We start from the raw sequence: 13,083 nt of genomic DNA, 5'->3' as shown, positions 1-13,083 counted from the left end.
AATCAACTACATATATGTCCAAGATGATATAACGAGTAAATGGCAGAGTCAGTTTCCACCCTGATCTGATTTGACACCCAAAACTCTCTACCTCCAGGAGATACATCCTCTGTGAAGTCTGATGAAAGATGACGATCTGGCAATGAGCATAAATGCTCAAATACTAAAGTCTCAGCCATTCCAGGTTAGATCATTAGGAATGGCATATTATGCTAAGAAAGGTCACATTTTGCAACTTTTTAAAATCCAGTCCAGTGTGTTTCTCCATAATGTATATCACTTCCTCTTAAGAAAAAGGTGATATTTCCAAAAGGGAATGAGCTTATCCAAAAAAGAATACTAATCTTATTAATAAGGAGGTTCTGCAAACCTTAATGCTAACTTATTTCAAATATAACAACTTTTAGTTCTAGTTCCCAACTACCACCCTAGCACTCTTGGGCTCCATAGACATAGGTGGTCTATATGACAGGAACTCATGCATGAAGAAAGTCATACAGTTCTGAAACAGTATAAAACAAGTACAGTGCAAACTGGGCCAACAGCAGAATGCCTGGGGTGGTTCAGTGGGTGGGACATCTGACTCTTGATTTTGGCTCATGTCATGATCTCAGAGTCGTGAGATCGAATCCAGGAGTCAGGCTCTGTGCTCAGTACAGAGTCTGTTTGTCCCTCTCTGTCTGCTCTTCTCCTTACTTAGGCCCACATACCTGTGCTCTCTCTGTTTAAAATAAATAAATGAGATCTTTAAACTGGGCCAACAGCTAATCTCAATCATAATGCCTCATGTCCTGAACACTGTAATCCTGAGTTACCTGGCCCAATCTTGAGAGCTAACCTCATCCCAAACATACTCTAAGTCAGTAGTTCCCTTTATAGCCTTAAAATTTTTTGAGAACCCAAAGTAATTTTTGTTTATGCTATACCTATTGACAATTACCATGTGAGAAATCAAAACTGAAAAATTAAGATTTATTCATTTTAAAACAACAAATATGGGGCAGCCCCGGTGGCGCAGCGGTTTAGCGCCGCCTGCAGCCCGGGGTGTGATCCTGGAGACCCTGGATCGAGTCCCACATCAGGCTCCTTGCATGGAACCTGCTTCTCCCTCTGCCTGTGTCTCTGCACCTCTCTCTTTCTGGGTCTCTCATGAATAAATAAATAAATAACTTAAAAAAAAAATAATAAATAAAAAAAAATAAAACAACAAATATGTTATTAGTAATCACATGTTAACATAAATAAAGCACCTTATGACAAATAACTATATATCCCAAAAAATTACTAAGAAGAATGGCATTGTTTTAAATATTTAATATGTAGCTTAACACAAGACAGCTGGATTCTTATATCTGCTTGTACAATCTATTGCAATCTCTTATTTCAGTTAGAGCAAAGAAGAAAATTTGGCCTCATAAAGACATGTACTTGAAAAGGGGAGGAGAAAAAAAAAAAGAAAGAAAAGGGGAGGAGAAATGTAATAACCTTCTCAGATAATTGTGGATATCCTTCTTTGATACTACATCAAAACTCAATAAGAGGGAGGTAGTTTCTTAAAAAATAGTTGTAATGTGAAATCTGTAACCGTACCAGCAAGCTTTTTGTTTTTGTTCTATCAAAATCCATGCATCTATCTTTCATGCTGAATGGATCTTTTACCCTGCCTTGATCATTTGGAAAACAGTGGTTCACTGAATTATTCAATGTGTTGAAATATAAACACACTTCAGTAGACAATATTTTTTAAAATCACACTGGTTAATATTGTCATCAATTTGTATTAGAAAAGTCTAAGTATTGGAAAGCTGTCAATCCCACAATGGCATATACAAGTTTTCCAAAAATCTAATTTTCACTTGAAAGCCCAAATTTTATCATTGACCAAAGATACTGTCAATTATTTTCCTTGAAGTAACAGGCTCATTTCATTTTAAAAAATAATGGCTGTCAAATATCCAAGTCTGATTGATAATAGTTTGTCTGTCTGTCATTCTTTCACGTAAGAATGGTGTTCCATTAAAAAGTGGCCAGTTCAGGCTCATGGCGTACAGGGTTGGGCGCGGGCACCCCAACCGGCACTGCAGGCCAAAAAAAAAAAAAAAAAGTGGCCAGTTCAGTTCTCACCATAAACTATCATACAACCATGTTTCTCAACACAAACTTCACATTTTGGTTAATAGCAGAATTGCTTTATATATATATATATATAGCAATTTTATATATATATATATATCCCATTTTACCTCACAGGCAATTATAAAGATTTATATTTGAAAATCAAGACTTAATAAGATTAGTAATTTTTACCCTTCCATCAAGGTGTTCTTGAGTGACAGTAGCTATTTCTTTCTTCTGCTAGAGCCTGGTCTTGAAGATCACAATGACTACTAGTACAATGTGTTACATTGTCTTTATTCATGCCGAAGCACCACTAAGTTTACTCACCATTGCTTTTGTACAATCATTGCAAATGTCCATTCGGTAGGCAAAAGGGCAAATAGCACTATTTCAGTCTTATAATGAATTCTATTACTGATATATCAGTATTATGATAAAAGTAGTTTTAACTCTGCAAAATCCCTATAAGGGTCTCAGCAATCCCCCAGGGCTCTGCAGACCACATTTTGAGAAATGCTGTTCTAATTCACTCTGACCAGTATTAATATAATAACCAAGAAAAAAAGGGAGTCTTTTAAGATCCAAAATCTATTAAGATCAAATGGGATTATCCCTAAGAAGGCATTTATAAATTACAGGCTACATTTTATTACATAATTTAGTCATCAAAAAGATCAATAAATCATGTCATAAAATGCAGAAATATTTCCTACTTGATTAACATAAATGACAATTTTATTAAATGACAAATTTTATTATTTTTCTAAGTGTTTTTAAGGATTCGATATTATTCTAAACAAAAACTGGTGCTCACAAAGGTATGCCTCTTTTTTAAACTAATATCTCTATTTAGCTGATAAAAAACATATGTAACTCTAATATGTTATCACATCTGTTATTGTCATTAGGCAATCACCTAGTGATGATCCTACCTGAACATTCAGAGTCTGTCTGATGTTGAACAAAGTTCAGATCTTCATCTGACTCTTCCTCCACCATTTTTGGTTTCTCATTTTCCCCTTTATCATCATTATTGTTTCTACTTTCCTCTGCATTACTGCTGTCTGAGTTGCTCTCTTTACCAAAGTTCAACTTGATTGCAGTGTCAATCTAAAAATTTCCCAAGAAATCACTTTCATAAATAATGTATTCTTTAAAACTTTACACTTCTACACTAGTTTAATGCTAATGTAAGTATATGAGAGAACATATATACATAGACTAGCGTTAGGCTATTCTAGAAATGTTATACTTTTTAATTAAATATAATTGAACAACACAAATTTGGTAACATTTTGAATCAAAGAGATATGCCCCATTTTCCAGCAATTTCCAGCAATACACAGAAGGGTCCAGAATCAATCCCAAAAAGAAGCACTCCCTGCCAGCTCTGGAGATGAGGCATGATAGTGCCTGCTCCCCGACCTTACACTCAGACGGAGAGTCAAAGGTCTAGAGCTATGCTGTCCAGATACAATGGCCACTAGCCACACGTGGCTATTAAAGAGTTGAAAAGTGAAGAATCTGAATTAAGACATGCTTCTAATGAGATTCTTAAAGTCAGAACCACGTGCTTTGGTGATAATTTTTACGCTATTCACAGTTTTTCTGTTTCATTTTGGTTTCTCTTTCTATTTTAGCAATGCTTATTTTGAAAACACCAGTTTCGGGGCAGCTGTATTTTCCTGAAAGAGAACAAGAAAAGACATCCTTGGCTGTATCAGGGAAAAAAAAAAAAAAAGCAGGGATCATAATGCCCTGAGAGCTGTGAGTGGCAGTGAGAGCCAGTCACAGTGGAAGTAAATACAGCACAAGGGAGGGGCAAAACCTCAGAGACCTCAGAGAAAGAAGGAGAATCAGCCCCTTCTGGGAGGAATACTTTTTCCCTCCCAAAGGAGGAATCCAGCCCTGGGAGGGTTTTATGTTCTCTATGCATCCACGTGGCCAACTCTTGGCCACTGTAATCTATGTCCCTAGTGAATCTCCAGGACAGAAAGTGGGTGGTGTGGAGAACTAAACTGCCAGAGAGGGATCCCTGGGTGGCGCAGAGGTTTGGCGCCTGCCTTTGGCCCAGGGCGCGATCCTGGAGACCCAGGATCGAATCCCACATCAGGCTCCCGGTGCATGGAGCCTGCTTCTCCCTCTGCCTGTGTCTCTGCCTCTCTCTCTCTCTCTGTGACTAACATAAAAATTAAAAAAATAAAAATAAAATAAACTGCCAGAGAAACAGGACTACGTGTGAGCATCTCTGTTCACCTGGACCAGGACATAAGTCCCAGTGGAACTGAGCTAAGTCAGTGATATAATAATCAGAGTCAACATTTACTGAGGAATTACTACTGGGCAGGCCCGGTATTAAGGACTTTACACACTCTGCCCCTCATTTACTCTTCACAATGATGCTATGTATTGGCATCACTACCCTGATTTAACAAAGAAGAAAATACATCCAGTATTGAATGAAACCAGTGGAGGCCTAATTAATAAACAGGCAAAACAATGCCTCCTCTGTGTAATCTTGGAGGTGTTAAAAACGGTTCCCTGTTCAAAAACACACTTCTGTGAAAGGCCGGGTTAAACCCTTAAATTCCGTAATACCCAGTAAATCCTTAAGGCTATATAGTTCTGTGAAAATGCTGAAATTGCTGGAAAAGATCACATGAGCCCTGTCGGTTATTTATATCTTGGCATAAATGAATTTGGCCAACTTTTCCCAGAGAATGGTTTTTATATAGGGGAATATAGAATATATAAAACGCTTAACTAGGGGCACCTGGGTGGCTCAGATGGTTGGGCTTCTGCCTTTGGCTCAGGTCATGATCTTAGGGTCCTGGGATGGAGCCCCATATCAGCAGGGAGTCTTTCTCCCTCTCTCTCTGTTTTCTCTCCCTGCTTGTGTGTTCTCTCTCTCTATCTCTCAAATGAATAAATTTAAGAAAAACATAACTAGATATTAGCAATATATTTGAATAGTACATTTCAGGACACAAAAAGACCTTTCACATACATCATCCCATATGATCCTAACTCTTAGAATGAGCAGGAAGCAATAAAGCAGCAAGATGAAACTGGAGAACAAAAGGCAAACTTTGCCCATTTTATAATTTCACCCATACTTCCCCACTCCATTGGCACCAACCATCTTTAGTTTATTTGAAAATAAACTAAAAAGAGCTTCCAGAAATTAAAGATGTATCACTAAAGGTAAAAATTTAGTTGAATACCTGTATTCAACTAAAGGTAAAGGTAAGAAAGATAAAAGAGTAGATTTGACATAGTATAAGAAAGAATTCAAAAATTTTTTAAATATATGTTAAAATTTCCCCAGGATGGACCACAGAGAAAGAAATGAATAGGAAATATTAAAAAGAATATAAGAGACATAAAGGATAGAGGGAGAGTTTCAACACACATTTAATGACTTTCAGGATGACTCAAAAGGGAAAAAAGGAGGCAAAATTAGAAACGTTTGAAAAACACATGTTGAGAATGGCTGAGAATTTTCCAAAATAAACAAAACACACAAATCTTCAGATTAAAGAATTCTGGTCTCCAGAACGATAAGAGGTAATAAATCCATACACAGGTGAGTAACAGTAGATACCGAAGACAAAGAGAAAAAAATTAAAGCAACCAGGGAAAAATATCTAAGTTAGACAACCCACATTGGAATGAATATCAAATTTACAAAACCTTCTCATTGGCAACAACAGAGGCTAAGTGCAAAAAAAAAAAAAAAAAAAAAAAAACGTGAAACATGAGACTATAACACTTTCAGAAGAAAACATAAGAGAAAATCTTTGAAATCCTGGCTTAGACAAAGAGTTCTTGGATGCAAGAAAAAAACACGAGCCTCAAAAACTTTTTGACAAATTGCAGTTAATAAAATTTAAAATGCTCCTCAAAAGACATAGTTAAAAGAATGAAAAGTCAAGCTATAAACTAGAAAAAATATTTGCACATCATATATCTGACAAAGATGATTCTATCTAGGATATAGAAAGAACTCTCAAAAGTTAACAATAAGAAAAAAAATACAATTTTAAGAGTTAGGCGAAAAACAATGAACACACACTTTCTAAAAGAGATTATGTGGATTACAAATAAGCACATGAAAACACATTCGTCATTATTAGTCACCAGGAAATGATGAGCTAAAATGACAATGAGATACTACTGTATACCTATTGGAATAGCTTTTTTAAAAAACTAACAATATCAATTTGTGGTGAGGATGCAAAGCAGCTGGAATGCTCATTTTTCTCACGAGAATAGAAAAGTTTTGCAGCTTCTTTTTATTTTTTATTTTTTATTTATGATAGAGAGAGAGAGAGAGAGGCAGAGACACAGGCAGAGGGAGAAGCAGGCTCCATGCACCGGGAGCCCGATGTGGGATTCGATCCCGGGTCTCCAGGATCGCGCCCTGGGCCAAAGGCAGGCGCCAAACCGCTGCGCCACCCAGGGATCCCCAGTTTTGCAGCTTCTTATAGTTAAACATACACTTACCATACAACCCAGCAATCAACTGCTAAGTATTTATCCAAGAAAAATAAAAACCTCCTCCCCCTCCCTCCCCAAATAATTCAGTATGTAACTATTAATAGCAGCTTTATTCATAATCATCAAGACCTGCAAAAAATCCAAATGTTTCTTAACATGTGAATGGATAAACAAACTGTGGTACACCCACACAAAGGAACACTACTCATCAGTAAAAAGGAGAGAACTAGTGACACATAGAACAACAGAGGAGTCTCAAATGCACTGTGCCAACAGACAAAAGCCAGACTCAAATACTTTTTAACTTCATTCATCTGACTCTCTGGAAAAAGAAAAATAATGGTACCCAGAGAATCAGTGACTAGCAGCTTGCCTAATTTCATAATTAATAACAAAACCAGGGGCACCTGGGTGGCTCAGTGGTTGAGTGTCTGTCTGCCTTTGGCTCAGGGCATGATCCTGGAGTCCCAGGTTCGAGCCCCATATGAGGCTCTCTGCATGGAGCCTGCTTCTCCCTCTGCCTGTCTCTACCTCTACGTATCTCATGAATAAATAAGTAAAAATCTTTAAAATATATATATTTAATATCATAAAGCTAGAAACTCTCTCCAAATTAATCTATAAAAGCAATTTCAGTCAAAACCCCAAGAGCAATTTCACAAGACTTGAAGAACCAATCCAATACAAAAAGAAAAGCCAAAACTAGCTAATACCATTCTAAAAAAGAATAAGATGAAGAAATCCCTCCTCTCAAATATCCAGAATAATCACACAACTAACAAGAGTGTACACACACTAATGATGCAGGATTAAATGAAACAAAACAGAGACCTGAACTAGACATGGTATTTTAGCAAGCCACTGGCAGTTCTGGACACATTTTAGAATCATCCCATTAGATGCATCTGCATGAGATTTAGACTGCAGATGTGAAGTAGAAGCCATCTTCCCAAGCTCCTGATAGGAAATTGGCAGGAAATACCAAAGGCACTGGACCATTTTCTTATACCATACACAAAAATAGGCCCAAAATGGATGAAAGACCTAAATGGGAGACAGGAATCCATCAAAATCGTAGAAGAGGAGAACACAGGCAGCAACTTCTTTGACCTTGGCCACAGAGACTTCTTGCTAGAGACATCTCCAAAGGCTAGGGAAACAAAGGCAAAATTGAACTATTAGGATTTCATCAAGATAAAAAGCTTTTGCATGACACAGGAAACAGTAGACAAAACCAAAAGACAATCTACAGAATGAGAGAAGATATTTGCAAATGTCTTATCAGATAACAGACTAGTATCCAAAATCTATAATGAACTTAACCAAACTCAACACTCAAAGAACAAATAATCTAATTAAGAAATGGGCAGAAGACATGAATAGATATTTCTCCAAAGAAGACATGGAAATGGCCAACAGACACATGAAAAACTGCTTAACGTCATTCGGCATCAGGGAAATACAAATCAAAACCACAATGAGATGCCATCACACACCAGTCAGAAGGGCTAAAATTAACAAGTCAGGAAATGATGGATGTTGGCAAGGATGCGGAGAAAGGGGGACCCTCTAACACTGTTGGTGGGAATGCAAGCTGGTGCAGCCACTCTGGAGAACAGTATGGAGGTTCCTCAATAAGTTGAAAATAGAGCTCCCCTATGACCCAGCAATTGCACTACTGGGTATTTACACCAAAGATACAAATGTAGTAATCCAAAGGAGCACCTGCCACCCCAATGTTTATAGTAGCAATGTCTACAATAGCCAAACTATGCAAAGAGCACAGATATCCATCAACAGATGAATGGATTAAGACGATGTGGCACATATACATATGTCTGGAATATTACTGGAATATTACTCAGCTATCAAAAAAATGAAATCTTGCCACTTGCAACAATGTAGATGGAACTAGATAGTATTATGCTAAGTGAAATAAGTCAATCAGAGAAAGACAATTATCATATGATTTAGATTCCATTTAATTCCACTCATATGTGGAATTTAAGAAACAAAACAGAGGAGCATAGAGGAAAGGAGGGAAAATAAAACAAGACAAAATCAGAGAGGGAGACAAACTATAAGAGACTCTTAATCATAGGAAACAAACTGAGGGTCTCTGGAGGGAAAGAGGGTGAGACATGGGGTAACTGGGTGATGGGCATTAAGGAGGGATATAATAAGACTGATGAATTACTGACCTCTACCTCTGAAATCAATAATATACTATATGTTAATTGAATTTAAATTTTAAAAAATATTTTGTTAAAAAAAAGAAATACCAAAGGCAGTCATCTCTAGTATGTCTAGTCACCAGTATGTGGTTCTGAGGGACTTGTGGCAGTGTCAGGGAGCAGCAGCCTTTCTGATCTCTGGATTTTGGTCATGGAGGCATGACCTAGGAACCAACAATCCAGGGAAGTCCGCTCCCATGATTTCCTTTCCTGCTAGCCTTCCACTGATTTTTCAGAAGCTGAATTTCTGTATCCAATCTCTGCTGGAAATGCCTAGAGTGCTTTCTATTTCCTGCACCAAATCATAACAGACAAACACTCTGAGTTTTATAATGTATAATTTAGTCCATAAATCAAAAGAATAAATAAGTATGAGTTCATAAGCTAGCAAAGATTTTTTTTTTTACCATGAGTGAACTTGGTTTGCTACAAATTTTTGTTTGCTATAAGCTTAAAATAAGTAGTCCCATGTTGCAGATGAAAAAAATGATTCCTTGGGTGCCTGGATAGCTCAGGTGGTTAAGCATCCAACTCTTGGGTTCAGCTCAGGTCATGATCTCAGGGTCATGCCCAGAGTCAGGCTCCCAAAATCAGTAGAGAGTCTGCTTGAGATTCTCTCTCCCTCATCCTTTGCCCCTCCTGTTCATGCTCTCTCTCTCTCTCTCTCTCTCTAATAACCTTAAAAAAAAAAAAAAACAAAAACGGATTCCTTAAAAAAATCAAGTTTAGATATTTTAGGAAAAGAAAAAGAGACTACTAAAGAACAGAAAAAGTCAGGTCAGGTAAGGTACCTACTAAATGTATACCACAGGGTCTTTGACTCAAACTTTATTTTTAAAACTACAGGACCTTTTTCATATTAAGAGTCAATGGTGGCATAATAGGTATTGGAATACAAAGATTTCTTATGAAAAATAAAGAGTTTACAAATGAGCATTAGCAAAGTACAACTATGAACAAATAGGTCACCCTCCTAAAAAAGAACAAAAGAGGGGGAAGAGGAGGTAAAGAAGGACACAGAATTTTCATATTAAATGACCTAAAGTAAAATCCCAAAAGAAATCCATGAGTGCTCCCAGAACATACCCTCTAAAGAGGATCCTTGAAGTGGGATGTTAACAACAGCCTAGAGCTCAGGAGAAGGACCTGAAATCACTTGTAAACAGCGAAGTACCTTGAAGGATGCTGGTTCCGGTGAGAGCACCTCCAAAGAAGTACTTGAATCTCTGCTCCCAGGACGTGTTCTTGAATTGGAGGCCGGTTTTGAAATTCCATCTAAGTTTCCCTTTATAATATCCATTAATATCCTGAAACAAACAAGAAATTAAAGCAAGTTATGACCTGTATGCCTACATGTTTCATCAGTGTTAATGTGCAATTAACTCAGAATCTTTGTTAATAAAGATTAGGTTGCTACCAAAGTCACACTTCATCAGTCTCGTTTCATCAAAAGACATCTGCGTCCAAGATTATGTTACTGTAGGCAGAAAACAGTCCTCCCAGGATGTTAGATTCAGGAAGTGGCTAAAAAAGAATGCAGAGTGACTGCTGCCTCAGTGGTTTCTTGTGCCTTCAGAAGAAACATTTACTGTGTCATTGGCCTGAGAAGACACTGGCGGAGCACCAAGCCTCTCAACCCAGATTCACTTCATCTACTTTCTTCCAGTTTTGCCTCCCATAATCTATCTAGCACTTCCTCTTCTAGCTCAGCTCTCAGCCTGGACTCTCCTCTCAGCTCTGACTTCTCCTCTCCTCCCTGGTGCCACATTTTCATGGATCACCCATTTGAGTCACTACTCTTTTTCTATCCACCCTCCACTTTTTTTTTTAAGATTTTTATTTATTTATTCATTCATGAGAGACACAGAGAGAGAGAGGCAGAGACATAGGCAGAGGGAGAAGCAGGCTCCATGCAGGGAGCCCAATGCAGGACTTGATCCTGGGACTCCAGGATCATACACTGAGTCGAAGGCGGGCACTCGACCACTGAGCCACCCAAGTGTCCCATACCCCCAACTTTTAAAGCCCATGATTCTATTTCACCCACGGAAACAATGAAAGAAATCCTACTTTCTCTGTGAGAGGACAGACCCTGATTATCTGGCCATGACTTGCCAACTTCTATTTTTCCTGCGACCCCATCCACAGGCCTGTGACCACGCTGGCTCCCTAATTATTCCCTGTGCTGCTTTGCAAAGCAGGAATTATTAGGCAGGGTGGTTCAAATTCGTGGGAGAATTTGGGCATTATGGGTACCTGGATTCTTGCAAACTGTGCCCTTGATCAGGATCATTCCAGATCTGCTCAGTAATGTTGGGGTATCATGCACGCTGAGAAAAGGGAAGAAATAAGGAGAATGCCAGATTGTGCCTTCTCGTATTTAGCTTTATAGGTAAATGGATCTTCCAACAATCCTTCCCCAAATTTTACGATTTCCCTAAATTCCTATTGATTATGAATGAAACCATCTCTCTCATAATAGAAGGAGGAAAGGCAATTACCCCTGGCCCCAGTGAGTGTAACAGTGTTCTTTTTTTTTTACCCTACAAAATGACTCATCCTTCTTTCTTTTTTTGAACAGCAGAGGCAGAGTCCAGGGAAGGTTTGGATACAGGAAGAAACACCAACGTGGACAACAGGTCGCTCCTCCAAGGCGCACGAAGGGTAATATGATATGGCCTCCAACCATTCAGTGTGCCAAAGCTGATGCTTCAGGGACCACTAGGTCAATTCTTTCCATCTTAGCAAATGAAAAAGGCATTGATCTCAACAGTATTCAAACTCTGCAAAAGGGTCTGGGCTCTGCTCGGGAAGGCGCTGACATTATTATTGTGCGATGACAGATTACCCTGGCCCATCACGTCACAATCAAAAAGCGTAAGTCATTGAAAGGCCAAGTGTCTTGTAAATCCCTTGAGCAGCCTGTTGAGGGAGACTTATTGTAGCTCACAGAGGGAGCAATGAGATGGAAGCATCTGTAGAGCGGTATGATACTTGTCGTAAGGGGAGAAGCAGCACAGAGAACCATCAATGGCATGGAGCATCTAAAAGGCCCCCGAAATCTTTCCATTTGCTTTAGAAATAAAGCAAATGTTCTATTATGTTTGTTCCTGAAAATAATAGATTAATAAAATACAGTTCCCAGGGTGGGTAGGGATATAACTGACAATCTTATGACTCTACTTATGTAGAAAAAAGTACTGGATTAAGGGCATTGAATTAGGATCTCATAGATGTATTTGAATGTTTAAGGAGAAATCTCAATAGCCACATAGAAGTTCCACAAGAAAAATAAAGCATTGTCAAAGAAAGTGACCAAATGATAATTACTTATAATTACAGAAGCACTAAATGTTGATTTAACTAAATACTGTGTATGTGGGGAGGAGTATATAATAGGAGAGATAGTATAAAATATCCAATCTGTCATAATAGGAAATTAAAGAGAATGTCCAAAAATTGATAAAACCAAGCAATAGTTAAATCAGCATAATATTTATGAGTTCAGGATGGTTGCCTCTGGAGGGTGAGACTAGAAATTGCTTTTCTTCCATTGTAAATGTTAAAGTTTGACATTTTTTATTATGCTACTTTAATAAAAGTAAAACCTAATTTTTAAAATAATGAATAAATGTAAAATAAGAAATCTCCAAGGAACTGGAAGGAAATATAAAGATGATTTACATAAGTTAATGACTTTTTAAACACAACACCAAGAGCATAAACCGAAAAGGAAGACCCTAATAGATTTGATCACATAACATTTAGTGTTCTTGAATGCCAATAAACAAGCAAAAAAGAACTCTAAATTAAATCAAAAGGCACCTGAGAAACTACGGAAAATATAAGTAACACAGATGATATACAAAAGGCTAATGAATTTACATATCTAAAGAAATCTTACCAATCTGTAAGAAAAAGAAACATTCCAATAGAAAACTGGCTAAGGACATAAACAAGGAATTCAGAAAGGAAAGAAGAAGGGAAGCAAGGAAGAAAGAAAGGAAAGAAGGAAGGAAGGAAGGAAGAAAGGAAGGAAGAAAGAAAGAAAAGAAAGAAAATATCTTGCTAAATGTCAATATCTTGCTAAAAAAAAAAAAAGGAAGTTCAATTCTTTAATTAAAGGAATATACACAAAGGGACCTGAGAGATGATCACAAATCAGGGAATAACAGAGATGGGTTCTTCTGGATTGGTGGGTTCATGGATATTTCTGGTCTTTTATTTTACC

At 37.7% G+C, this 13,083-nt stretch overlaps 1 protein-coding gene across 6 annotated transcripts in view; it reads right to left on the bottom strand.

Annotated features, from left to right (window-relative positions):
* The window catches only part of FSIP1 (fibrous sheath interacting protein 1), a 338,650-nt gene that overhangs the window by 178,896 nt on the left and 146,671 nt on the right, over positions 1-13,083 (bottom strand). For 2 of the 6 annotated variants that reach the window (XM_041735787.1, XM_041735796.1), the window contains exons 2-3: positions 10,027-10,159; positions 3,051-3,228 (exon numbers count right to left, since the gene is read on the bottom strand). In XM_041735787.1, the coding sequence (XP_041591721.1) occupies positions 3,051-3,228; positions 10,027-10,152 (304 nt within the window). In that variant the 5' untranslated portion in view covers positions 10,153-10,159. Of the gene's footprint in view, positions 1-3,050; positions 3,229-7,662; positions 7,769-9,938; positions 10,161-10,269; positions 10,380-13,083 lie in introns of those variants that run through there. The other 4 variants (XM_041735805.1, XM_041735814.1, XM_041735824.1 and 1 more) reach the window with 4 other exon arrangements.

The sequence above is a fragment of the Vulpes lagopus genome, chromosome 2 (assembly GCF_018345385.1).
Source record: "Vulpes lagopus strain Blue_001 chromosome 2, ASM1834538v1, whole genome shotgun sequence".
NCBI lineage: Eukaryota > Metazoa > Chordata > Mammalia > Carnivora > Canidae > Vulpes > Vulpes lagopus.
The sequence above is the reverse complement of the archived record's forward strand: the minus strand, read 5'-3'. Positions and strand labels throughout refer to the sequence as shown.